This window comes from Nycticebus coucang, chromosome 2 (genome assembly GCF_027406575.1).
Source record: "Nycticebus coucang isolate mNycCou1 chromosome 2, mNycCou1.pri, whole genome shotgun sequence".
NCBI lineage: Eukaryota > Metazoa > Chordata > Mammalia > Primates > Lorisidae > Nycticebus > Nycticebus coucang.
This window is the reverse complement of record NC_069781.1, coordinates 148,834,510-148,859,695: the sequence shown is the minus strand read 5'-3', so window position 1 is coordinate 148,859,695 and position 25,186 is coordinate 148,834,510. Positions and strand designations below refer to the sequence as shown.

At 41.9% G+C, this 25,186-nt stretch overlaps 1 protein-coding gene across 2 annotated transcripts; it reads right to left on the bottom strand.

Moving 5' to 3' along the window:
• Positions 1-4,738: 4,738 nt before the first annotated feature.
• Positions 4,739-21,096, bottom strand: CNEP1R1 (CTD nuclear envelope phosphatase 1 regulatory subunit 1). 2 transcript variants are annotated; one of them, XM_053582132.1, is made up of 6 exons: positions 20,965-21,096; positions 19,880-19,969; positions 15,903-15,976; positions 10,586-10,695; positions 10,421-10,475; positions 4,739-6,064 (listed from the first exon to the last, which is right to left on the bottom strand). In XM_053582132.1, exons 1-6 carry the CDS (start codon positions 20,987-20,989, stop codon positions 6,023-6,025), a joined length of 396 nt encoding a protein of 131 aa, XP_053438107.1. In that variant the 5' UTR covers positions 20,990-21,096; the 3' UTR covers positions 4,739-6,022. The 2 variants fall into 2 exon arrangements, with proteins under 2 accessions (XP_053438107.1, XP_053438108.1); XM_053582133.1 differs by having other exon boundaries at positions 19,898-19,969.
• Between the last annotated feature and the right edge of the window lie 4,090 nt (positions 21,097-25,186).

Sequence of the window (25,186 nt, the reverse complement as noted above, 5' to 3'; positions counted from 1 at the left end):
GGATTTCTCTAATAGGTTCCACAGGACAGCAAAAGTGGTGGCAGTGGAGGTAGGCTTTATGTGTAACCCCTTCCTTGCCCGTCCTCTGCTGAGTCCCACTCGTTTGACTGCTAATACTTCTTACTTCTCAGATTCCACCACTTGTTTTTTTCTTTTTTAGAGACAGAGTCTCACTTTATCGTCCTTGGTAGAGTGCCGTGGCATCACAGCTCACAGCAACCTCCAGCTCTTGGGCTTAGGCGGTTCTCTTGCCTCAGCCTCTTAAGTAGCTGGGACTACAGGTGCCCGCCACAACGCCCGGCTATTTTTTTTGTTGTTGTTGCAGGGGCCGGGTTTGAAACTGCCACCCTTGGTATATGGGGCCGGCGCCCTACTCATTGAGCCACAGGTGCTGCCCCACCACCTTAGTTCTAATTCAGGCACCCACATCTTTTACCAGGACTATAGCAGCAGCTTCCAGCTTCAGTCATAAAATGCAAATCCAGTTAAGGCACTTCCCTTACTCAAAACAATCTGAGGCTTCCCATTGCCCTGAGAAACACCATCTTCAGATTCCTACTTCCCATTTTTTTCCTTGTCACAGCCCACCTCCAAGATTGCTCCCCTTCCTCCCCAAACACACCAGGTATATTTGATAATCAACCTCTCTGCAAAGTGTTGTCTGGCTGGTGTCTCCTCCCAAGGGCTCCTACAACAACACTTTCACCTGTAATAGCACTTAAAGCACCTGGCAACTGCTTCATCACTGGTCTTTATTTCTTACTAGAAGACAAGTTCTCAGAGGGCAGAACTTCTTCCTCACACAGTTGTTTTCATTTTTGTCTTGCGATGGGGTCTTGGCTAGAGTGCAGTGGCATCATCATAGATCATGCAACCTCAAACTCCTGAGTTGAAGTGATCCTCTTGTAGTTTTTTGGCTGGGGCCGGGTTTGAACCCGCCACCTCTGGTATATGGGGCCGGCGCCCTACTCCTTTGAGCCACAAGTACCGCTCTCAAAGTGATCCTCTTGCCTAAGCCTTCCAAGTAGTTGGGACTATAAATGCCCGCCACAACACCCAGGTAATTTTTTTATTTTTTGTAGAGTTAAGATCTCCTTCCTGGTCAGGCTGATCTGGAATTCCTGAGCTTGGCCTCCCAGCATGCTAGGATTACAGGTGTGAGCCACCACATCCGGCCCTCACATCTTCAATATGTGTATGCAGCAAAACGCTTACAAAGTGAAGGGCAGGCTATGAAGGTGAAGAAAGAACAGACCTCAAAAATATCAGGCGGTCTTGGGAGGCTGAGGCAGGAGAATTGCGGAAGCCCAAAAGCTAGAGGTTGCTGTGAGTCCTGTGACATCATGGCACTCTACTGAAGGCGGTAAAGTGAGACTCTGTCTCTACAAAAAAAAAAAAAAAAAAAATCAGGCGGCATTCTTTTATTTTCTTTTTTGTCTCTCATACAATCAGATTAGCATTATAGGCATCAATTGTCCACTAAAAACATCACTTTTAAAAATATTTGTGCTCCATGTTGAAGCAGACAAGATGGAGGGGAAAAGATAGAAATTATACTTACTCTTTGTAAAAGCATGTACAGTGTTGAGACTATGAAGAACAAACTGTAGAATTTCTACAGTTTCAACAGGATAGGGAGTGACAGACACTTTATTTGCTGAAGAAGGCAGGACATCTGTCAGTCAGGACGGCTGGCAGAGTCCCCACAAAATGACAATGAGAACACCCGAGAAAGCAGCACCAGCAGGTGCAGGGGACACCTAAATCCCATTTTTTTTTTAGAGACAGAGTCTCATTTTGTCACCCTCGGTAGAGTGCCGTAGCATCACAGGTCACAGCAACCTACAGCTGTTGGGCTTAGGTGATTCTCCTGCCTCAGCCTCCCGAGCAGCTGGGACTACAGGCGCCCGCCACAACGCCCGGCTATTTTTTCTTGTAGTTTGGCCACGGCCGGGTTTGAACCTGCCACCCTTGGTATATGGGGCCAGCACCTTGCCCACTGAACCACAGGTGCCGCCCTAAATCCCATTTTCTTAATCATTAGAGGCCAAATAGCTTTTCTTTTTGCATTTAATCCAATATTCAGCAGTGTGGTTCTAAAGATAAGTTGAATTTCCTCATGGTTATCTCAGCCAAGATGTTGGCTTTGGACAAAGTTGCACCAATGAGATTTTGTTTTTCAGGGCTTTTTAGTATACCATAAACAATGAGTTTATCTCAAGCAGAGAGCTTGAGATTCATCATTTTAAGTCTGTAGTAGCAGGTCAACCATTTGAGCTCTGAATTTTCCTTGATGTAATTTGCCCTTTAGTAAAAACTTGTGCTCAAGAATTGGCCATCCTGGGAAACCTGGCATGCCTTTGAACTTTATACAAACACTAGCAAGTACAGACCACAAACCAACAAGGGTACCCAATGGGGTGCTTGTCTGCTTTCTTTTTTAAAGGATTTATTTCCCATTCTTTTTGAAAGCTCATACATCTACAAATGAGACAGTTTGGTTTCCCCCTTCACAAAAGCATAGAAAGGCCAATTGAGACTAATTTGGGGAGGAAGCGGCAATGGAGAAGATCCTTTAGAATGTATCTCCAAATCAGAGTTTGGATCCAAACAACAAATTGTTTGGAAAAGAACGAGCCGCTCAGAACAAACCAAGGACTGTCAACCACTGCTTTTTCTCGCATTCCACTTTTCTTCACACTCCACATAGGTGGTATAAAAATTCACAACCCAACACAACCTAAAATGCCTGGGCCTATCATTCAAATGTGAATTTAACACCATTCTCTTTCCAAAGTTTTTTCCCAAGAGACTTGGGAGATGGTGCTTCCTTATGTTGCAACAAAACTCACAAAGAACAGACAATACAGGGGATCCTCAGGACAAAAATGGCAGGGCCTATGAATGAATGGGAATCCAAAGACAACAAATGCCACCCCAAACAGCCCCTCCGATGGCGCCTCAAATGCCCTACCACAGGCCTGGAATCTCACGAATGGGAATCTAAAAGCGAGGACCACCACCCCAAGTGGCTGGAAGGTTCCTAAATGCTGGCCTAATCCTTCCATTCCTTGGGAACCACAAATGAGCTCTGAATTCAAACCAGGTTCCCTAGTTCCACTCAACCTCATGACTTCTGCCACCTAAAGGCGCCTCAAAACAAACAAAACCAACAGCAAGGTCTGAAAAACTCCCATAAGGGTGGGGAACTTACCCAATGAAAGGCCAGGTGATCACTTTCCACATCCATTTCCTTCTCAACTCAGTTCAGGTTGCAGGGAGCTGTCTACTTCGGGGAGACAGAGAGGAGAGTTCCCCAGAGCTAAGCAGGCTCTGGCACCTGCTGGGGCTGTCCCTCTCTCTCTCAGGTGGAAAAGAAGTTGCTCCTGTCTGTGAAGACGCACACCTTTGACCCAGTGCTGCTCCCTGCCTCCGCCGGCAGTTACGGGGTGCCATTCCACGGGGCCAGCAATGGGCCCACACAGGGATGCCAAACTGCTGCTAGAAGTTCAGTGTCCATCACCGAGGCCACGTAAGAAACAAGGACAAGTGGTTTGAGAAGAAGAGTTGTTTATTAAATTACCAGCAAATGAGGCTGGCAGACTCCTGTCTTAAAGCATCCTTTGTGGTTTTTTTTTCTTCAATACCTTGAGGGTTTGGTTTAACAACTAAATTTACTGAACAAAACTTGAGCACTGAGTCCACAGCCCAGTACTATTTCAGAGCTTTGTGTGAATTAACACTTTAATACTCAAAACAAACCTGGAAGATTAGCGCTGCTCTGTATCCTGAACATTACCTTCCTGTTCCTAGTAGATGAGCATTATGCCTGTTTAATCAAAGAGGAAATTATGGTTACATAACTTCCCTAAAGTAACAAAACTACCAGTAACAGATTTGCGATTCAAACCCAGACAGTGTGGCCTAAACATCTGCATTCTTAACACTGTAACAGATCTTGAATTAATAAACTGAAACATACACATTAACCTTCTTTCAATCTGAGTTAGATATTTGGGTTTTCGTGCTAGTTCTGTCTTTAGTAAGTCAAGGGGAACTAGAGAAAGGAAGGACAATTTGCAAATCTGAGACTGTTTCCTCCATCTATAAAATTAGAGGATGAGACTCAATCAGTAACTTCCTAACAGTGTGGGGGAAAAGACAAGTGGGTGGAGGTGGCAGTGAGACCTGGACATTGCAAGGATTCTTGGGTAATTTCAGCCAAGACTTTTTTTGAAAATGAATTGTTTTGCTGGAGGTAAAAGTATGAAAAATCTCAACAGTAACAATGTGTTTTCTTAGAGCCAATGAATTCCAGTCTAGCATCAGGAAATTCCCTTCTGATATAAGTGCATGCTAAGTATGTGAATGTACACAGGTGTATTTTTTTGGAGGAGATGAGTCTTTTATTACTCAAGAGTACCTGATTCTAGGAAAGATTAAAGACCTATAAAATATTCAGCTTTATAGTCTTGGAGGAAATTGGAACTCTAAGTTTGTAAAAAGCAATATGAGAAAACCTACATGTTTTGATTAAGAGCCAAACGTTATTAGACATTCATGAGTAAGACATATTAAAAGTAATCATAGCCTAATAAACTGGGCACCTACAATTGCCACTTAAAATTTTCTCTATTAGTCACAGAGTTAAAGTAAAATATTTCATCTGGAACTAGGCTGTTCCAAAATATTTTCAGAGTTATAAACTCACAATAAACCAAAGAAAAGGCCTCTTTGATTATATATAAAGTATTTATTTGTATGCACATATTTACCTAAAATTTACAGAAAATAAAAGCAAAATACAGAATACCCCCTTTAAGACTTCTTAGGAGCAGAGGGTTTTATTGCTGCAGTTCAAAGAATAAAATCTGTACATGTGAAAGCTAAGATGAACACGTTTCAAGTGGCAGCCTTTAAAAAAAGTTTTTGTCTTGTTATTGAATTTTCAACTTTGTTAAATGAAATTTAAAAGATTGCTCATGAAATAATTTAAACCTTTTCAAAATCTTTTAATAAACAGATAAAAGGCACCTCCAGTACTTAAAATATTTACAGCAATCCCAATAGTTTAACTTTAATAGCTATTATAGTACATGTGGCTATTATGCATACACAGTATGTCATTAACACGCTCTGAACAGTGAGAACTGTAGACTAGTTTGTGGTTCGGCTCCCGTGTTATCCTGTTGATGGGGCAGGATGCTCAGTTACGCCTGTGCAATACCAGTGTAACAGCATGTCTACCACAGCATGGAATCCAGTTATGTAAAACAGTGACCATAAAATTCCCAGACAACACATAATTTACAAATAAACTCACATATTCACAAACCTTCGGGGGTGTTCTTAAAATTATTAAAAAAATATAAAGGGTATTTAGTATTAAATGAAAACAATAAACTGAAAAATATAACCACAATAGTTGCTGGAGTTCAATATCTAGTTTAACTAAAAGTGTTTCTCAAAACATCTGTAATTTCTTAAAACATAATGGAGATGAGTTTTCCTCATGAATCCGACGTTTGTCCTGCAGTATGATTAACAGAGAAGTGTAGGAATGAAAGGCACACATAATAGCCGGTCTTACAGAGTGTGGGATGGCAAGCAGATGTTCCTGAAATACTGGTGCAGGAGAACAAAGTCCATACAACATTTTCCTCTTTAACATTGGCATTGATTTGCTATTTACAGTAGTTTGCAAAAATACATTATAAAAACTGAATGAGGTTTTGTTTCTAAGTTGAACTTAGTAACATACATACATACTTCATCTGCAAAAATCTTTGCAGGATCTGAAGTACTAAAGTGACACTAATACTGAAACACAGGTAATCAAAGGTACCAAAGCACTGATAACGTGAGTCATTATCATCAAGATAATCCGGGTAATATTGCACACTTGTCAATTGCTGCTACGACCTTCACATATCCAACTGCAAAGGAGTCCTTTATGGCTTTTTGCGGTATCACTTATTTGAAGAAAGGCTGTTTTAGGTCCCATAACAATGAGTGCAGATTGTCATTGAACATGAGGCCTAGGTTTCAAAATTAGTTTTCCTGTCTGTAAAAAAGGGAAAACATTTTTTTCAATGCACAATTCTATGAAAAATATCACCACTCACACATAAGCCTTAAAGGGCATCCACAAGGTATCAGAATTTCTCTATACTTAGTCATAGTTAAACAATTAATAATTATGTTTTCAGTTTCCTTTTTTTTGAGACAGCACCTCACTGTCACTCTGGCTGTGGGCAGTGGCCTGATCATAGCTCACTGCAGCCTCCAATTCCCAAGCTCAGGAGATCCTCTCACCTGTACATCCCACACAGCCAGGACTATGGATACACACTAAATTCCGGGCTAATTTTTCTTAGTTTTTGTAGAGATGGGATCTCACTATGTTGCCAGGCTGTTTTCAAACTCTTGGCTTTCAGTGATCCTCCTGCCCTGGCCTCTCGAAGTGCTGGGATTATAGACACGAGCCACTGTACCCAACAGCTAAAGCGCCAGCTACATACACCTGAGCTGGCGGGTTCGAATCCAGCCTGGGCCTGCCAAACAACAATGACGGCTGCAACCAAAAAATAGCTGGGAAAAAAATTGTGGTGGGCACCTGCAGTCCCAGCTACTTGGGAGGCAGAGGCAGAGGCAGGAGAATCGCTTGAGCCCAGGAGTTGGAGGTTGCTGTGAGCTGTGATGCCTACCGCACTCTACCCAGGGTGACAGCTCTGTCTCAAAAAAAAAAAAAAAATTCCTCAGGTTAAAAAGGAAACTAATGGTTGGAGTAACAAGCACTCATAGACCACTAGTGTTCAGTATAAGGTGATGTAACTCTTGTGTAGGGCCAAGTTGTATTTATTAAAAAAAAATAAGTGCAAACCACATTATCCCAACAACTCCACTGTTAGGAATTTATCTGGAGAAATCTAGAAGTGAGTGTAAGGATGTAAACACAAGTGTTGTTAATGCATTCATTCTGTATTTACTGAGCACCTAAAATGTGTCAGGCCCTGTGTGAAGTACCAGAGATCCAGTAACAAAATAAACAAAGACCCTTGTCTTTGTGGAGTTTAAGTTCTAATGGGAGCACAGACAAGATATTCCGAAACATAATGAAATGCCATTATGTCCAAAAAGGGATTAAATTATGACAGACTCATTAAATGGAACAAGTCACAATTCAACAGCATTGAAGATCTCAACTGAGATAATGTAGGTAAACCAACAAGCCCAGGACCTTGCATATGGTTAGTACTCAATAACCAGTAGCTCTTAAGTTTGAAAAGGTCATTGAAAATATAGAACAAAATTTAAAACCCAGTGATTATCTTTAGTTTGATTCCCAGGTGGTGTTAATTAATAACTATATTTTATTTTTATCCTCAGGTCAAAAGTATTGGCAGGACTCTTGGTTATCTCCCAATTCTTACTTCCACTTAAATTTTGGCCGTTTAATTTTTGGTAATTCCTTGCTATTTTGAGCAGGGGTACATATGAAACAAGAATAGACATGAGCTATTATTAATACTGGCCAATATGGAGTTCATTATATTTTTATTATTTTTGCAAATTTTCATAATTAACATTTTTAAAAAAGGAACCAACTCGAGCATATTGTTTAGAGATTTGCTTTTTTGTGTGCCTACCATCTTATTTTGGAAATCTTTCATAGTTTTATGTATAAATTTACATAAGGTTTACTTCTGGTTTTCTAAGACATAGCTACACCAAAGCCTATTTTATTATTCACCTGATGAGAAGTGCAAAGATCACTTCCATTTTTTTACTAATGTAAAGGATGTTGCAATGAACAACCTCATACTTGCCCCTTGTGTGCGTACGTAATGGTTCTCCTTACCTCCATCCGTCACCCCACCAACCCGGGTAGATACACAGAAGTAGAATAGTTAGATCATGGCATATGCCCATTTACATTTTATTATTATTTTCTTTTTATTAGAGACAGAGTCTCATTTTGTTGCCCTTGGTAGAGTGCCGTGGTGTCACAGCAGTTAGAAACCTCCAACTCCTGGGCTTAGGCGATTCTCTTGCCTCAGCTTCCTGAGTAGCTGGGACTACAGGCGCCTGCCACAACGCCCAGCTATTTTATTTTATTGCTGTTGTTGCAGTTTGGCTGGGGCCAGGTTCGAACCTGCCACCCTTGGTATATGGGGCTGGCGCTCTACCCACTGAGCCATAGGCGCCACCTCCATTTTATATTTTAAAAGAATGAAAACCTATTCTACAAAATGGCTGTACTAATTTATCTTTCCCAACATGTGTACAGGTATATCAGTTTCACCAAAATACTAGACTTACCAGAGTATTTAATTTTTCCCAGTCGGACAGGTAACGCAAATGGGAACTCACTATTTTACTTTGCATTTCCCTGATTACAAACGAGGTTGTCTAGTCTTTATGTATGTTTTTTTTTTTTCTTCTAACTCCCAGTGTCTTTATGTATGTTTACTGCCATTTGTATTTCCTTCTCTGTGACATATCCTTTCCCCATTTTTTAAATGTCCTATTTGTCTTTTTTATTTTTTTCCCTGAGACAGAGTCTTCCCCTGTTGCCTAAGCTAGAGTGACATGGCCTCAGCCCAACTCACAGCAACCTCAAACTCCTGGGCTCAAGTGATCCTCCTGCCTTGGCCTCCTGAATAGCAGGGCACCTGCCAGCACCTGGTTAACTTTTCTATTTTTAAGAGAGATGGGGTCTCACTTTGCTCAGGTTGGTCCTAAATTCCTGACCTCAAGTGATCCTCTCTCCTTGGCCTCCTGGAATACTACGATTACAGATGTGAACCACCATGCCCAGCCTCAAACTATCTGCCTATTTCTGATTGACTTACAATTTTTTTTTTTTTTTTTGAGACAAGTCCCACTTTGTCACCCATGGTATAGTGCGTGGTGTGATAGTTCACAGCAAACTCAAACTCCTGGGCTCAAGAGATCCTCTTGCCGCAGTTTTTCATTTTTAGTAGAGAGGGGGTCTCATTCTTGTTCAGGCTGGTCTCGAACTCCTGAGCTCAAGCACTCCACCTGCCTCGGCCTCCCAAAGTGCTAGGATTATAGGCATGAGCCACTGCGCCTGGCCCTGTGTTTAATTTTTTTTAAGAAACAGAGTCTTGCACTATTGCTCTGGCCGGAGTGTAGTAACATGGTCATAGGTCACTGCATCCTTCAACTCCTGGGCTCAGGGAATCCTCTGCCTCAGCCTCCATGCTGGTTTTCTTGAGAATGCTGTTGACTGTTTCTTTGATGTAAAATAATAGACCATAACACAGTCTGTCTCAAAATTTTCAGTGATCCACATATACCTTACAGATACTTTGTGCTAATCATAGCATTTTGCTGTGCAGAAGTTGTCGATTTTGGTGCAATCAAAGGTGTCTCACTTTTTCCATTATGGAATTTTGTTTTTGTTTTGTTTGTTTTTTGAGATAGTCTCACTCTGTTGCCTAGGCTAGAGTACAGAGGCATCATCACGGCTTAATGCAACCTCAAACTCCTGGGCTCAAGTGATACTCCTGCCTCAGCCTCCCAAATAGCCGGAACTACAGGTACCCATCACAACATCTGGCTAATTTTTCTATTTTTTGAAGAGACAAGGTCTTGCTCTGGCTCAAGCTGGTCTCAAACTCTTAAGGTCAAAGAATCCTCCCTCCTCAGCCTCCTAGACTGTCAGGATTATGGGCGTGAGCCACTGTGCCTGGTCTTTGTTTTGTGTCTTAAAAAGGCTTTATGTGAGCTGGGGCAGTGATACATGTTTGTGCTTCCGATTACTTGAGGCCAGGAGTTCGAGTCTAGTCTAGGCAACACAGTGAATGCCATCTCTTTGGGGGAAAAAAAGTAAGACCATATCTCTACAAAAAATTAAAAAATTAGCCAAGTATGGTGGTGTGTACCTATAATTCCAGCTACTTAGGAAGAAGGATCACTTGAGCCCAGGAATTTGAGTCTAGCCTGGACAACACAGTAAGACCCTATCTTCAAAAAAAAAAAAAGAGTAAGATGCATTATGATTTTACATCATTAAGAAAGATTAAATTGTCAACTCTAGCTGGTTTAAGCCTGTAATCCTGGCACTCTGGGAGGCCAAGATGGGAGGATCATTTGAGCTCAGGAATTTAAAACCATCCTGGATCAAGTGCACGACCCCATCTCCACTAAAAATAGAAAAATTAGCCGGGTATTGTGGTAGGCACCTGTAGCTCTAGCTACTCAGGAGGCTGAGGCAGGAAGACTGCTTGAGCCCAGGAATTTGAGGTTGCTGTGAGGAGAAGGGCACCGCTACACTCTAGCCTGGACAACAGAGTGAGACTTTCTCAAAAAATAAAAAAAGTCTGTTTTTCTAAAGGCAATCATTTCAGTTCCTTTGTAAATCTATAACTTTCTAGTAAAAAAAACTACTTACATCATCACAAGACATATTGTACTCTGCTAATACTGTTCGACATCGAGCAGCTATACTGAATAAATGAGGTCAAAGAAAAACTTCTCAAGAGTAAGCTTCTAACAAACACCTACGTCCTCAAGAAAGTACTTTAAGGAGTAAAACTCAATCCATGATAAAGGATACATTGATGGTGCAACTACCCTCTTGTGTATTCCAGCAAAGAACAAGCCTATTAGAGTTATACAGCTAATGGTGAAAAATGGATGATTCCATAATGACGTGAAGAAGGAAACCTGCAAAGCAAAATTTAAACTGTAAAAATGTTAAAAATCTTAGGACAATACCGATTTCCACCTCTCCCCACTCATACATAACGACACATAATATTTTTATCCTCTAAACCAGGCGTCCTCAAACTTTTTAAACAGGGGGCCAATTCACTGTCCCTCAGACTGTTGGAGGGCTGGACTATAGTTAAAAAAAAAAAACAACTACGAACAAATTCCTATGTATACTGCACATATCTTATTTTGAAGTAAAAAAACAAAACGGGAACAAATATAATCACAACACTTCCTGTGGCCCGCGGGCCGCAGTTTGAGAACCCCTGCTTTAAACAATGAAGATTTGAAGAATTCCAATAATCCTAGTTCTCTGTATCACTATGCTATAAAAATAAAAAGTGTGCATGCCTTATATCTTCTAATATTGCAAGACATTCTAGCAATACACTCCTTCCATCCATTTCAAATAATTGTATTACAAATTCATTCATTTTTTTTTTGTTTTTTTGAGACAGAGTCTCAAGCTGTCACCCTCAGTAGAGTGCTGTGGCGTCACAGCTCACAGCAACCTCAAACTCTTGGGCTTAAGTGATTCTCTTGTCTCAGCCTCCCAAGTAGCTGGGACTACAGTTGCCCGCCACAACGGGTAGCTATTTTTTGGTTGTAGTTGTCATTGTTATTTGGCAGGCCCAGGCCGGATTCGAACCTGCTAGCTCTGGTGTATGTGGCTGGCACCTTAGCTGCTGAGCTATAGGCACCGAGCCTACAAATTCATTCCTATAATCAAAATGCAACCCTACCCAAGATTTTTACTTAACTCTTGTGTTGCTTAAAAAGACAAGGCCTCTGATCTTAATGAAAACACAAGCCAAGGCTGTATGTGGTGGCTCATGGCTGTAACCCTAGCATTCTTGAAGTCTGAGGTGGTTGGCTTACTTGAGCTCAGGAGTTCGATACCAGCCTGAGCAAGAGGGAGACCCAATCTCTACTAAAAACAGAAAAACTAGCCAGGTGTGGTGACACGTGACTGTGGTCCCAGCTACTGGAGAGGCTCGCTTGAGCCCAAGAATTTGAGGTTGCTGTGAGCTATGATGCCTTGGCACTCTAGCCTGGGGCAACAAGAGTGAGACTTTCTGACTCTAAAAGAAACAAACAAACAAACAAAAAAAGACAAGCCAAATGGTCACATTGCCTTTCATGTTAAAAAGATTCCTTAAGAGAACTGAGCAAACTCTGGCTACTCATAACCTATTCCCCATGTAATTTTCGTCTCCGGCCACACTTGCACACATATGCTACCTTGTTAATCTCTCTCCTCCCTCCTTGGGTAACTCCTTTGTCACAAAAAAAAAGTTTGGTTTTGAAGCTACTGAGATTTAGATGGCCACAGGACATTCAAGCAGGGAAAAATGCTTGGTAGCTACCCACAAAGAACTAGAACTAAAGAGAAAGGGCTAGTTTCAGAACTGATTGTCATCAGGTGACAGTAGAACACAGGACAATACAAGATTCTAACACTTGTATGTAGAGGGAAAAGGGTCCAGACTATGTGAGTGGAATCCCACAGAGCAGGCACTGGGAATGGCATGTACACTGAAGGAACAGGGAAGACAAGCATTTACAGCATCCGGGAAAAGGAATCAAATGGGTCAGTAACTAGATGGGAGCGAGAGAATCAAGCTGAGTACATCCCCACTCCACTCGCACAAGAGATGCTTGGGCACATGTTTCAAGGCAGAGGGAAGCATTAGGCAGATGGTCCAACACAGTATCTCAGGCAAAGAAATCGGAGGCTGAAAAGCATCATGAGGGAAGAAGCTCCCAGAAAGATACCCTGAAGTTAGGTTAGTACTCCAGAAGAATACTTTCTTTTTATTTATTTATTTATTTTTTTAATTTTTTTTTTAGAATACTTTCTTAAAAGGTATTCTGAGGGCAGTTTAAACTCTCACAAGCCAGCTCTGTTTTGTGTGGCCTGAACAATGTTAGCATAGAGAGAGTTTTATGTCTTTTTTTGAGACAGAGTCTCACTTCATCACCCTGGGTAAAGTGCCATGGTGTCATAGCTCACAGTAACCTCAGACTCCTGGGTTCAAGTGATCCTCCTGCCTCAGCCTCCCAAGTAGCTGGGACTACAGGCACCAGCCACAATGCCCCACAAGTTTTACTATTTTTAGAAGAGACAAAGGTCTTGCTCTTGCTCAGGATTATCTTGAAATACTGAGTTCAAGCAATCCAACCATCTCAGGCTCCCAGAGTGTTAGGATTACAGGCAGGAGCCACTGTACCAGCCTGAGAGCTTTATGTCTTAATTTTAATTAGGTTTGTGAGTATCAGTCTTCTATCTTCCAAGGCAAGAAACAAGTGGCTCCTGCCTGTAATCCCAGCAGTCTGGGAGGCCAAGGCAGGTGGATTGCCTGAGCAAGAGTGAGACCCTGTCTCTAAAAATAGCTGGGTGTTGTGGCGGGTGCCTGTAGTCTCAGCTACTTGGGAGGCTGAGTCAGGAGAATTGCTTGAGCCCAAGAGTTTGAGGTTGCTGTGAGCTATGATGCCACGGCACTCTACTGAGCATGACAAAGTTAGACTCTGTCTCAAAAAAAAAAAAAGAAAGAAAAAAGGGCACACAAATAGCACTTCTGTCCCTTGGACTAGGCCTTCATATTCTTCCCAGTTTGCCAGATTCCTACTCACCCTAGTTTCTTCCAGCCACTGGTTGCTGAGTTTGCAACTCCTGCTACAAAGACTATTGCTGGTTAAAACTTGTCAGGTTTGGGGTTATTAAATACTGAAACACAAAGAGCCAACCCTTAGGCTAACAGTCATATTCTCACCTAATTTAGAAAATGATATTAACTACATAGTTTTGGGCCTATTTCAAATTACATTTAATTCTGTGTTTTATTAAGATCTCAACTAGCTGAAATCAGCTTATATTTTTCCCAATTAGAAGGCAGACTCATTTCCCAAGATAGATCTTTTTCAATCTTCTTGCTAGCTTCCTGCCACTCTTCCCTAAAGATGAGTACCAAGTGGAGCCTTAAGATCAGATTTTTATAAATGAACACACAGGAGAGTTTCCTGTCTGCCATCAAAATCTGCTATTAACATAAAATTTCATCACCAACCTCACTTGCTTCCCATCCTTTTATATCTCTACCTCAGTGGGTAAAGTCAGGGAGTCCACACGCTATATAAACCTCTGGCTGTCTGAACTACCATTTAGACATGACAAAAGCCTTACATTAGGTTTTACTTCTAAATAACCTAAAAGGTAATAAATAAAGCTACTGGGAATAGTCTATTTAATTATAGCTTAAAAAAAGGAAGTGATTTTTAAGATCTGTGGAAAGTACATCATTACTACCCTAAATAAAACTACAATGGGGGAAAAAAATCTTCACTGAAAAATTGAAGACAAATATTTCTCTAATAAAAAAGCCTGAGTCTGAAATTAAGGTACAAGTTAGTGTAACAGAGGTAGAAATGTGAAAAACATGCTATCAGCTTTCATCAAGAAATAACGTTATGAGATCTGTTTTTGCATTTGGTATAGGAATATTCTTGCATAGTGCCCATGAGGAGATCTTTTACTGTTTCCTACATTAAACTTCAGGCAGGACATTTTATGAGATAAATACTACGAAAGAAAAGCTTTGGGCTCGGCACCTGTGGCTCAAGTGGCTAAGGCACCAGCCACATACACCTGAGCTGGAGGGTTCAAATCCAGCCCGGGCCCACTAAACAATGACGGCTGCAACCAAAAAAAAAAAAAAAAAAATAGGCGGGCGTTGTGGTGGGTGCCTGTAGTCCTAGCTACTTGGGAGGCTGAGGCAAGAGACCTGCTTGAGTCCAGGAGTTGGAGGTTGCTGTGAGCTGTAATGCCATAGCACTCTACCCAGGGTGACAGCTTGAGGCTCTGTCTCCAAAAAAAAAAAAAAAGATAAGCTTTTCTAGCTTCCAGGAGCTCAGAATACATGAGTTCTCACAGACAGTAGAAATCACAGAATCAGTTCTGACTTCATTTATTAGATAACCTGAAGTGCAATTTTTTTTTTTTTTGGAGACAGAATCTTTTTTTTTTTTTTTTTTTTGTAGAGACAGAGTCTCACTTTATTGCCCTTGGTAGAGTGCCGTGGCGTCACACAGTTCACAGCAACCTCCAACTCCTGGGCTTAGGCGGTTCTCTTGCCTCAGCCTCCTGAGTAGCTGGGACTACAGGCGCCCGCCACAACGCCCGGCTATTATTTTTTTTGTTGTTGTTGCAGTTTGGCCGGGGCCGGGTTTGAACCCACCACCTCCAGCTTATGGGGCCGGCGCCCTACCCACTGAGCCACAGGCACCGCCCTGGAGACAGAATCTTACTCTGCTGCCTGGGTTACAGTCAAGTTGTCTCACCATAGCTCACAGCAACCTCAAACACCTGGGTTGAAGGGATCATCCTGCCTCAGCCTCCCAAGTAGGCATGTAACACTATACAGCTAATTTTTCTATTTTTAGTAGAGATGGGGGTCTTGCCTTTTCTCAGGCTGGTCTCAAACTACTGGTCTTGAGCAATCGTCATGTCTCAGCCTCCCATAGTGCTAGGATTAAAGCATGAGCCACTGTGCCTGGCCTGGAGAATAATTTATAATTCAATTCTGGCAATTATATTAGATGACAATGTATCTCTCAGTGACCTGGTTTCCTTCCTGGTTTTCACCTCTTCTTCTAACCTGCTTTTTATTTAGTCCTTACTTTTTCTTACACTTATATTTTGCTATTTTATTACATATATTTCGCGTAAAGTCCCAAATGCTTTATGGGATAACGAAAGGTGTTAAGAGAGATAACTCATATAAGGAAATATTATTTTATGATTTTTAAAAGCTAGTACTGATGACACTAAATGAACAACTCAGAACAAAGAGAATGTTCAAATGAAATAAATAAAAATGCGATATGCCAAAAAAAAAAAAACACGTAAAAACTATACAAATTCAAAAACAAATAAGAAATATTGTAAGTGGAGTAATATTTCTTCAGTTGTTTCCTTTGTAAAGATAGTTAATTCACGATAGCCAGCCAAAGTTTTCCTAAAAATTAGGCTTATTTTTAATGTAATGATTAATATCACCAGTAGCAGTGATAGCATCTGAATAATACTTTATAGTTAACAAAGTACTGCAATATACATTGTCTTATTTAATCCACTAACAATTTTAAAACAAAACTTATACCTTTTGTGTCTCAGGATCTATTAACCAGTTCCAAGCACCAGTAGCTGTACAGACAGATACCACAATAAGAAGCACTGATAAAAGATAAACACAAAATTAGTAAGCAAATACACTTTTAATATTTGATACTACTGCACCAGTTCCTATGGCAGCCAAAATACATATCACTTTATTAAATGGAAAATGCACAGACTAGAGTTGGCATTAGGAGAGCTGCCACATGACTTTGAGAAATTCTCTTAAATATTGTCAACCTTAGTAACTGATGATACAGTCAGAACTTATAAAGATTAATAAAGAACCCACACAGTAAACTTCAATTTAAGATTCCAGGTTATGTAATTTCCACTGTGTTTCATGCTGATTTTGCACATTCTGTTAATCCAGTTAAAAACAAACAAAAAAACCCTCTCATTTTCTAAAGTAAACAAACCAAAGAATCCTTTTTGAATGTACTAAGAAGTCCAACTAAAGGATTTCTGCCTTGCAGACAACTGCCTGCTGCTGAATTAAACAAAGGTCAGTATAGGAAGCTGGAGCACACCAGTCAGTATCAGATTTTCTTTAAGGGAATTAAAGGAAGGTAGGGTACAAATCACTGCTAGAGGAATTTTAAAAAGGTTTCTTTCTCTCCACTAAGCAAGAATTATTTCAGGAATTCTAAATAAACCGTAAGTAAAACTGAACAATAAATAGATCACTAAAAAATAATAAAGAGGCACCGGTTGGGTGCCCGTAGCACAGTGGTTAAGGCCCCAGCCACAAGGACCGAGGGTGGCAGGTTCAAACTCAACCCCGGCCAGCTAAACAATGATGATAACTGCAACCAAAAAAAAAAGCTGGGTGTTGTGGCGGGCACCTGTAATCCCAGCTACTTGGGAGGCTGAGGCAAGAGAATCACTCAAGCCCAAGAGTCTGAGGTTGCTGTGAGCTGTGACATCACAGTACTCTACCCAGGGTGACAGCTTGAGACTCTGTCTCAAAAAATAAATAAATAAATAAATAAAATAATAATAATAAAGAGGCACCAAGACCTAGTTAATATTCTATAGACAACGACAGCTATCTTTCAGTTAAAATGCATACTTTTTTCAAATGCAGAGATTAAGTTTCAAAGACCAAGAGAAATACAGTAAAAACTTAATTATCCAGAATTACTGGTGATGAACTTTTAGAAGAGGCAAATCACAGGGAAAAAAGTCTCATTTTAGGTATTTAATAATAAATCAAAATTTGAAAATCAGCTCAGACCTAATAAAAGTCAATTTCTTATATTACATTTTCAGAAAGAAATATATTACATATTTTTTTAATTTAAAAATTAAGCAAAAGGATTTAGAAAGGACCGCATACATATGCTCTTATTTGGTACTTTAACCAAACTGATGTCAGTTTTATATAAGTTCTGAGACTATAAGTCCGAGAAACAGTAGAACGTGTTCATCACATTATATTTTACAAGAGCACAGCATCACACACATTTTCTTGAGTAACAGTGAAACAACTGTTTAGGGGATTAATTCCCAGGAAAACCAGAATACCTGAGAATACCATTATCTGTAAATTCTGACCAATCAGAATTCTCACAGTATCTGATTAAAATTTTCCAAATCAATTTAATAAAAATTACAAAAAATCATGACACACAAAAGGCCACTGACCGCGCACGATGGCTCACTTTGGGAAGCTGAGGCAGACTGCTTGCAGCCAGGAGTTTGAGGTTCCAGTGAGCTATGATGATGCCACTGCACTCCAGCTCAAGCAATAGAGTATGACCTTATCTCTCTCCCGCGCGCGCGTGCTCTCTCTCTCTCTCTCTCTCACACACACACACACAGACTCTTAACTTTAACAGTGCTATTTTGGTCTTGCAAATTGAGTTGCACTTTGAAATAAAAATATGTCTTTAACGCATGCTACTGTACTTCTTTCTTAGCAGGAATTAAATTTCAACAATGAACAGCCAAAAAATTAAGTCTGGTCCGAATAAAGGTTAGCAAAGTGTTTTGTTTGATGATCTCATCACTTGTATGTTTGTCCAAATTTCTTACATATTCCCATGGGGCAGTAACCACAATTCATTCAAATCATATTCTGCAGTACTCATGATATTTTGGAATATGTAGTGATAATGGAAATTTCTTTTCTAGGTTAGGCTCCAAAGCAATGCAATTATGCTTTTGTTAAAAATCAACTATGGGTAATTTCATCATCTTTACAAGTACACATTGAGAAACAATTTTCTTTCTTTTTTTTTTTTTTGAGACAGAATCTCAAACTATTGCCCTGGGTACAGTGCTGTGGTGTCACAGCTCACAGCAACCTCAAGCTCTTGGGCTTAAGTGATTCTCTTGACTCAGCCTCCCAAGTAGCTGGGACTACAGGTGTCCGGCACCACACTCAGCTATTTTTTTTTTTTGTAGAGACAGAGTCTCACTTTATGGCCCTCGGTAGAGTGCCATGGCCTCACACAGCTTACAGCAACCTCCAACTCCTGGGCTTAAGCGATTCTCTTGCCTCAGCCTCCAGAGTAGCTGGGACTACAGGCACCCACCACAACGCCCGGTTATTTTTTGGTTGCAGTTTGGCCGGGGCTGGGCTTGAACCCGCTACCCTCGGTATATGGGGCCAGCGCCTTACCGACTGAGCCACAGGCGCCGCCCCAGCTATTTTTTTTTAAGTTGTAGTTGTCACTGTTGTTTGGCAGACATGGGCTGGATTCGAACCCATCAGCTCTGGTGTATGTCACGGGCACCCTAGCTGTTTGAGCTACAGGTGCTGTGCTGAGCTGAAACAATTTTTCTTAATAAAACGTTATTCAATAGTTTGTAGGCCAGACACAGTGGCTCACACTTGTAATCCTAGCACTCTAGGAGGCTGAGGTGGATGGATCACTTGAGTTCAGGAGTTTGAGACAGGCCTGAACAAGAGCAAGACCCCATCTCTACTAAAAGTAGAAAAATTAGCCTGGTGTCATGGAAATTGCCTATACTCCCAGCTACTTGGGAGGCTGAGGCAAGAGAATCACCTGAGCCCAAGAGTTTGAGGTTGCTGTGACCTAGGCTAACACCATGGCATTCTACCCATGGTGACAACAGTGAGCCTATCTCAAAAAAAAAGTTTCTAGGCAAATTATAAAATTGCTTAACAGACTAATGAAATTATTTTGTGTGTCATCAAAGTTGTAATATTTAATCAAAATTAAATTCTATGTATTTTTCTTTTTGAAATAGAGTTTTACCTTGTCATCCTCAGTAGAGTGCCATGGTGACATAGCTCACAGCAACCTCAACTCTTGGGCTTAAGTGATCTTCTTGTCTCAGCCTCTCAGGCAGCTGGAACTACAAGTGCCCACCACAACCTCTGGCTAGTTTTAGAGAGGGGGTCTCACTCTTGCTCAGGCTGGCCTCAACCCAGCAATTCACTAGGTTGCCCTCCCAGATAAAGTCTATGTATTTTAATGGAAAAATAAAAATTCAACCACAAGAAATAAGATTGTTCCTTTAGATAGACCAATTATGATTTTATTTTCTTTAAAATTTCTAATGCAGGCGGTACCTGTGGCTCAGTCGGTAAGGCGCCGGCCCCATATACCGAGGGAGGCGGGTTCAAACCCAGCCCCAGCCAAACTGCAACCAAAAAATAGCCGGGCGTTGTGGCGGGCGCCTGTAGTCCCAGCTACTCGGGAGGCTGAGGCAAGAGAATTGCTTAAGCCCAGGAGTTGGAGGTTGCTGTGAGCTGTGTGAGGCCACGGCACTCTACCGAGGGCCATAAAGTGAGACTCTGTCTCTACAAAAAAAAAAAAAAAAAAAAAAATTCTAATGCATATTTGCAATGTTAAATAAATGTAAAAACTGTCTAAACCAAAGAAACTTTATAGTTTAATAAGGCAATTATTTGTTATTCTAAAATTTTACAGAAGAACCAAATTATTCTACATAGGAAAAAAGTACCAACTGTCAGTTTATTTTCCTTACAAAAATTCAGGAACTTACTTCTCCAACGTCCAGTGGCAGGTTGCAAACAATGAATATATTCAGTAAGTCTCCTCTCAAAAGCCTTGAGATCTAGGTAAAAAGATTTCCATTTTTGAATCAGTCACTCTTACTAGTTTGAGTCTACTAAGTCGAAATTTTAGATACTCTGCTTCAGCCTTAGGCACCAACTGTTTACTTTGTTTACAGCTTTAAGCACTTGACAAAAACATTAGGTTTCTTTAATTCCAATGAGAAAACTGACTGGTTCACTGTTAGAAGCTTCATAAAATGATATGTGGAAAATCAACAGCAACTTCAGCTGGCACCAAAAGCTAGAATTTGGGGGGGTTGTAAATAAAAGGATCAAAATCAGGTCGAGTTTTAATTCTGTTGGAACCAAAACTTTCTACTAACTAGAATGTTATTACCTACTATCAACATCTCCAAGAACTATTTTTGCCTGCAGTTACCCGATCCTAATGTCCAACTCTTATATTTAATTAATGCCTATGCTGTCCGGCCTTACAGGGCTTCTTGACACTGATAACGGGTGGGTGTGGGCAGACACTCCCCTTTCCTCCCTCCGAACCGGTTACAGGCGATCTTCGGGGCTCTGTCGAAGCACCAACGCCCAGTTCCAAAAGGACAGGAGCATCCCAAATGCGTGGGATATCCTTCCCACAATGTTGTGTTTTAAACTTTGAAAGACCAAGACGCACGTCCTAACCCCGACAGTAACGGGAAAACAGGAATCACGGAGACAACTTGGGTTATTAAAATGAATTACCACGCTACAATGCACGACGTGCAACTGTTAATGAACAGAAAATAAAAGTGAAACCCAGAGAGGAGCTTCACGGTCTGAGCCCGGGAGTCGGGGGAATGGAGGGAGCCGACGCGCCGTCCCGGTGTCGGCCAGGCACGGCCTCCCAGCGGCCGGGTCCTGGCGTCCCCCAAGCTCCGGGCCCGCCTCTCCATTCTCCGCGGCCTCCTCTCCCCGGGGCGGGGTCTCCGCGACTGCGGCCCCTCCGGAACCCCGCAGTTCCAGAAGGAGACGCGGGACCGGCCCTGGGGGCCCACCCTACCTTCTGCCTGCTCCAGCGAGTTCATGTCGGGCGGCAGTTAGGGTCACCGCCGCGGGCACCTCCACATCTCAGCTTCCGCGGCCCCCGCCCGCTCCGCAGCGCCAACTCCCACCTCTAACCGCTCCCTTCTTCCCGCCCCGTCGCACCGCCCCTTGTCTACACCCGCCACGCTCATTGGGAACTTTTGCCTGACCCCCTAACTAAGACGCTCTTCTATTGGCTAACTTCTGTATTGGCCGCGGGGGCCTAGCGTTGGACGGTCAGCCGGAGGGACCAAGAACTGCCGGCGGCCTGGTTGGCGTAACGCTGGCGCCGCCTTCTGCCCCGGGGAGGAACTGCAGCCAGTGCGAGCCGGTCTTTTACATCCAGGTATTCCTAGAAGTTCCCTGCATAGTTCTTTCAAATATTGATTGAGCGCCCACTACCTTCAGGGCACAAGAAATCAAGGAGCAGGCCTTGCCCTCAAGGATCTCCAAGGGAAATAGAATGTGAACAGGATTTTAGTTTGAAACTCCCAATGATGGATTTCCTTAATTATGATATCCTAGATACCCAAGCCCTTTGAGTGTTTCTCTCTCGGCTACTTCCTTCTTGCATCACCCATCTTTCATAAATTATATAAGAGGTAAAGTATAAACCCAAATACCTATCTCTTGAAAAAAATCAGTGTGGGATTAATTATATTTATATTTGATTACAGTGCCTTCTTGCTCATTTCCTGGTATCACTGATTCTTTCAAGAACTATTGCAGGCCGGCTGGGTGGCTCACGCCTGTAATCCCAGCACTCTGGGAGGCCCAGGCAGGCAGATCGCCTGAGCTCACGAGTTTGAGAGCAGCCTGAGCCAGAGCGAGACCCATTTCTTAAAAATACACAGGCGTTGCGGCGGGCACCTGTAGTCCCAGCTACTAGGGAGGCTGAGACAAGAGGATGGCTTCAGTCCAGGAGTCTGAGGTTGCTGTGAGCTGTGACGTCACCGCACTCTACCAGGGGCGACAAAGTAAGACTCTGTATTAAAATAATTAAAATAAAATAAAGAACTATTGCATGACATTCTAGGTAGGCACTGTGTTTACCAGGGATACACTTTTTACCTGCAAGATAGACACAAGATTTCTATCCTCAAACTGGAAGGGTTATAGCAGGTAATAAACATGCAAATAGGGAATTGATTTCGGGTCACCACCGAGGCCCGCTGCATCTTAGCTTCCGCAGCGCCAACTCCCATCTCTAACTGCTCCCCTCTTTCCCACCCGGGAAGGGAATTTGAAGATACAACAGGACAAAGAAAGATTAGCAGAAGCTATTGTTCTGGGAGGGCGTCATGGTGCAGGGGCATTTAAGCAGGGAACCCAGAGATGGACGGACAAGAAGCAACAAGTCGTGCAAGGTGAGGGTAAGAAGGTTCTAAGCAGCACTGACAGTTTTTCACTACTGGTGTTTTGTGTATTTTATTCATTGTTCTTCCTGCTTGCCAGCAGGATTCATTGACGCCTCCCCACCGCCTTCACTTTGTGGATTCCTCTACCATAGCACTTTTCAAAGTTTTCCAAAACCTTTATATTCCTTATCTCATTTAACCCTCCAAGGTGATATTTTTTAAACTGTGGGTCAAAACCCATGAGAGGGCTGTAAAATCCATCTAATCAGTCATAATTATTATTTTTTAAAAATGAATTAAGCTAAAATTAAAAACGACATCATCAGAGGTGAGTATGAGTATTGTTTCATGACCTTTGTTTCAGATGTGCACCAGGGCCTGTGTTCTCACCACACTGCAAAATGCATACCCGAGGGTTCCAGTGAAAAAAAGTTTGAAAGGCACCACAGTTAGTATTAATAGGCCCGTTTTGCAACTGAGAAAAGTAAAAATAAGTTTGCCCAGATCTTGCAATAACTGTCGTAGCTGGAATTTAAGCCTCCAAGTTAGACTACCCCTTTTTGACTTCTTGCTCAATGTTCCATTTCTCCATCTCCAAGTCTAATTCATCACATCTCCCTTTGGCACCCAGCAGTGCTTAGAGAACGGCTATTGAACAGCTGTCATATGACAGGCTCTCCCGGGCTAGATCCTGGGGAGGTGAGGAGTGAGACAGCCTGATGAATAGGACACTGCAAAGCCTGTGGTGAGAGCTTTGCTAACTTGCCTTCAAAAGACAGTCTGTTAACCGCAAAGCTTTTGTTTGCCCTGGGGGGGTCAATTTTTTAGCAAGAGCTTGGGGCAACAGAGGGAAGAGTAAGGGTTACCTCCTGGGGTCCTGCCTCTCCATCCTTCATTTTTAACTGTGTTAAAGGAAATGTTGAACATGCCTTTGAAGGGGTGCACATTATTAGCCTGTCGTTGGCATCTTCGTTTATGGATTATGAAGGTTTGGGAGGTAGCAAGAGAAGGAAGAGAGGAAGATAGAACCTTCTAGTCAGGTTATGGAATTTGGAACTTGGGATAATGGGGGAGACCAAAGGGAACAGATTTTAGAGCATCATATTGACGGGATTTGCCAAGGAGAAGATAGTGACCAGTATTTAAGGAATACGTGTTCCAGGCACTGGGCTGTGAGCTGAGGATGCAAAGATCTGTACGACTTACTCTCACTATTTTTAAAAGCAGAGTTTAGCTGGGTGCAGTGGCTCCCTCCTGTAATCCCAGCATTCTGGGAGGCTGAGGTGGGTGGATTGCTTGAGCGCATGAGTTTGAGATCAGCCCGAGCAAGATAAGACCCTGTTCCTACTAAAATGCAATAACTAGCCAGGTGTTACAGCAGGCTCCTGTGGTCCCCACTACTGGGAAGGCTGAGGCAGGAGGATCGCTTGAGCCCAAGAGTTTGAGGTTGCTGTGAGCTGTGACGCCACGACACTCTACCTAGGGTGATACTCTGTCTCAAAAGAAAAAAAAAAGTTGAGTTCAGTGTAAAAACAAAAGGAGTACAAAATACTAATGACTCTTAAGACAAAACATTGGGGACAAGGTGAAGATCAGCTTCTAAGAAGGACAGCCAATAACATAGCTGAAGTCTGTTACCTTCTACCTGGCAGTCTGGCCCTCTGCCTTTTATAGTGTAAGAGCATTAGATCTCCACTAAACCTCATAATAACAGCTCTTTTTTAAATTTTTTTATTCTTTTTTTAATTAAATCATAGCTGTGTATATTAATGCAATCATGGGGTACAATGTGCTTTTTTTATATACAATTTGAAATATTTTCATCAAACTGGTTAACATAGCCTTCATGGCATTTTCTTAGTTGTTGTGTTGAGATGTCTATATTCTAACTTAGTAAATTTCACATGTATCCTTGTAAGATGTACCATAGGTGTGGTCCCACCAATTACCCTCCCTCGACCCATCCTCCCCCCTCTCCTCCCCTTCCCCTTCCCCCATATTCTTAGCTTATAAATTAGTTTCATAGTAGGGCTGAGTACATTGGATACTTTTTCTTCCATTCTTGTGATATTGTGCTAAGAAGAATATGTTCCAGCTCCATCCATGTAAACATGAAAGAGGTAAAGTCGCCATCTTTCTTTAAGGCTGAATAATATTCCATGGTGTACATATATCACCATTTATTAATCCATTCATGGGTCGATGGGCACTTGGGCTTCTTCCATGACTTAGCAATTATGAATTGGGCTGTAATAAACATTCTGGTACAAATATCATTGTTATAATGTGATTTTCAGTCTTCTGGATATATACCTAGTAGAGGAATTATAGGATCAAATGGCAGATCTATTTTTAGATCTCTAAGTGTTCTCCAAACATTTTTCCAAAAGGAACGTATCAGTTCGCATTCCCACCAGCAGTGTAGAAGTGTTCCCTTTTCTCCAAATCCACGCCAGCATCTCTGTTTTTGGAATTTTGTGGGCTAATCTTAATAATAACAGCTCTGTGAGCAAACCATTCTAGAAATGCATTTATAGATGAGTAGGTGGTTGATCAGCCCCACTCCCTGTAGCTGGTGTTATAGTCTCTCTTTCCATGTGGCCTGTCAGATGGGTTAACACACCCTTTAGCATGCTCTCGACATGTATTAAAAACTTCATCCATTCTCACCGCCTCTCCACCCCCAGTCCGTGCCACCAGATAGGATTGGTTACTACGACAGCCTCCAACTGGTCTCCGGCTTCCACCCCATGCCCAGCAGTGGTTTGTAAAACACTAACAGAGAACACTACTCCTCTGTTCAGAACCCTGCAGTGGCTCCCAAAGTGATTGCAATAGTGA

Bases quoted from the DNA above. Each gene is read 5' to 3' on its own strand.
- CNEP1R1 (XM_053582132.1), bottom strand. From the start codon at position 20,989: ATGAACTCGCTGGAGCAGGCAGAAG. The intron at 19,970-20,964 runs GTAGGGTGGGCC...CTTTTTACCTAG, and splicing joins CTCGCTGGAGCAGGCAGAAG to ATCTCAAGGCTTTTGAGAGG. The intron at 15,977-19,879 runs GTAAGGAAAATA...ATCTTTTATCAG, and splicing joins AAGTAAGTTCCTGAATTTTT to TGCTTCTTATTGTGGTATCT.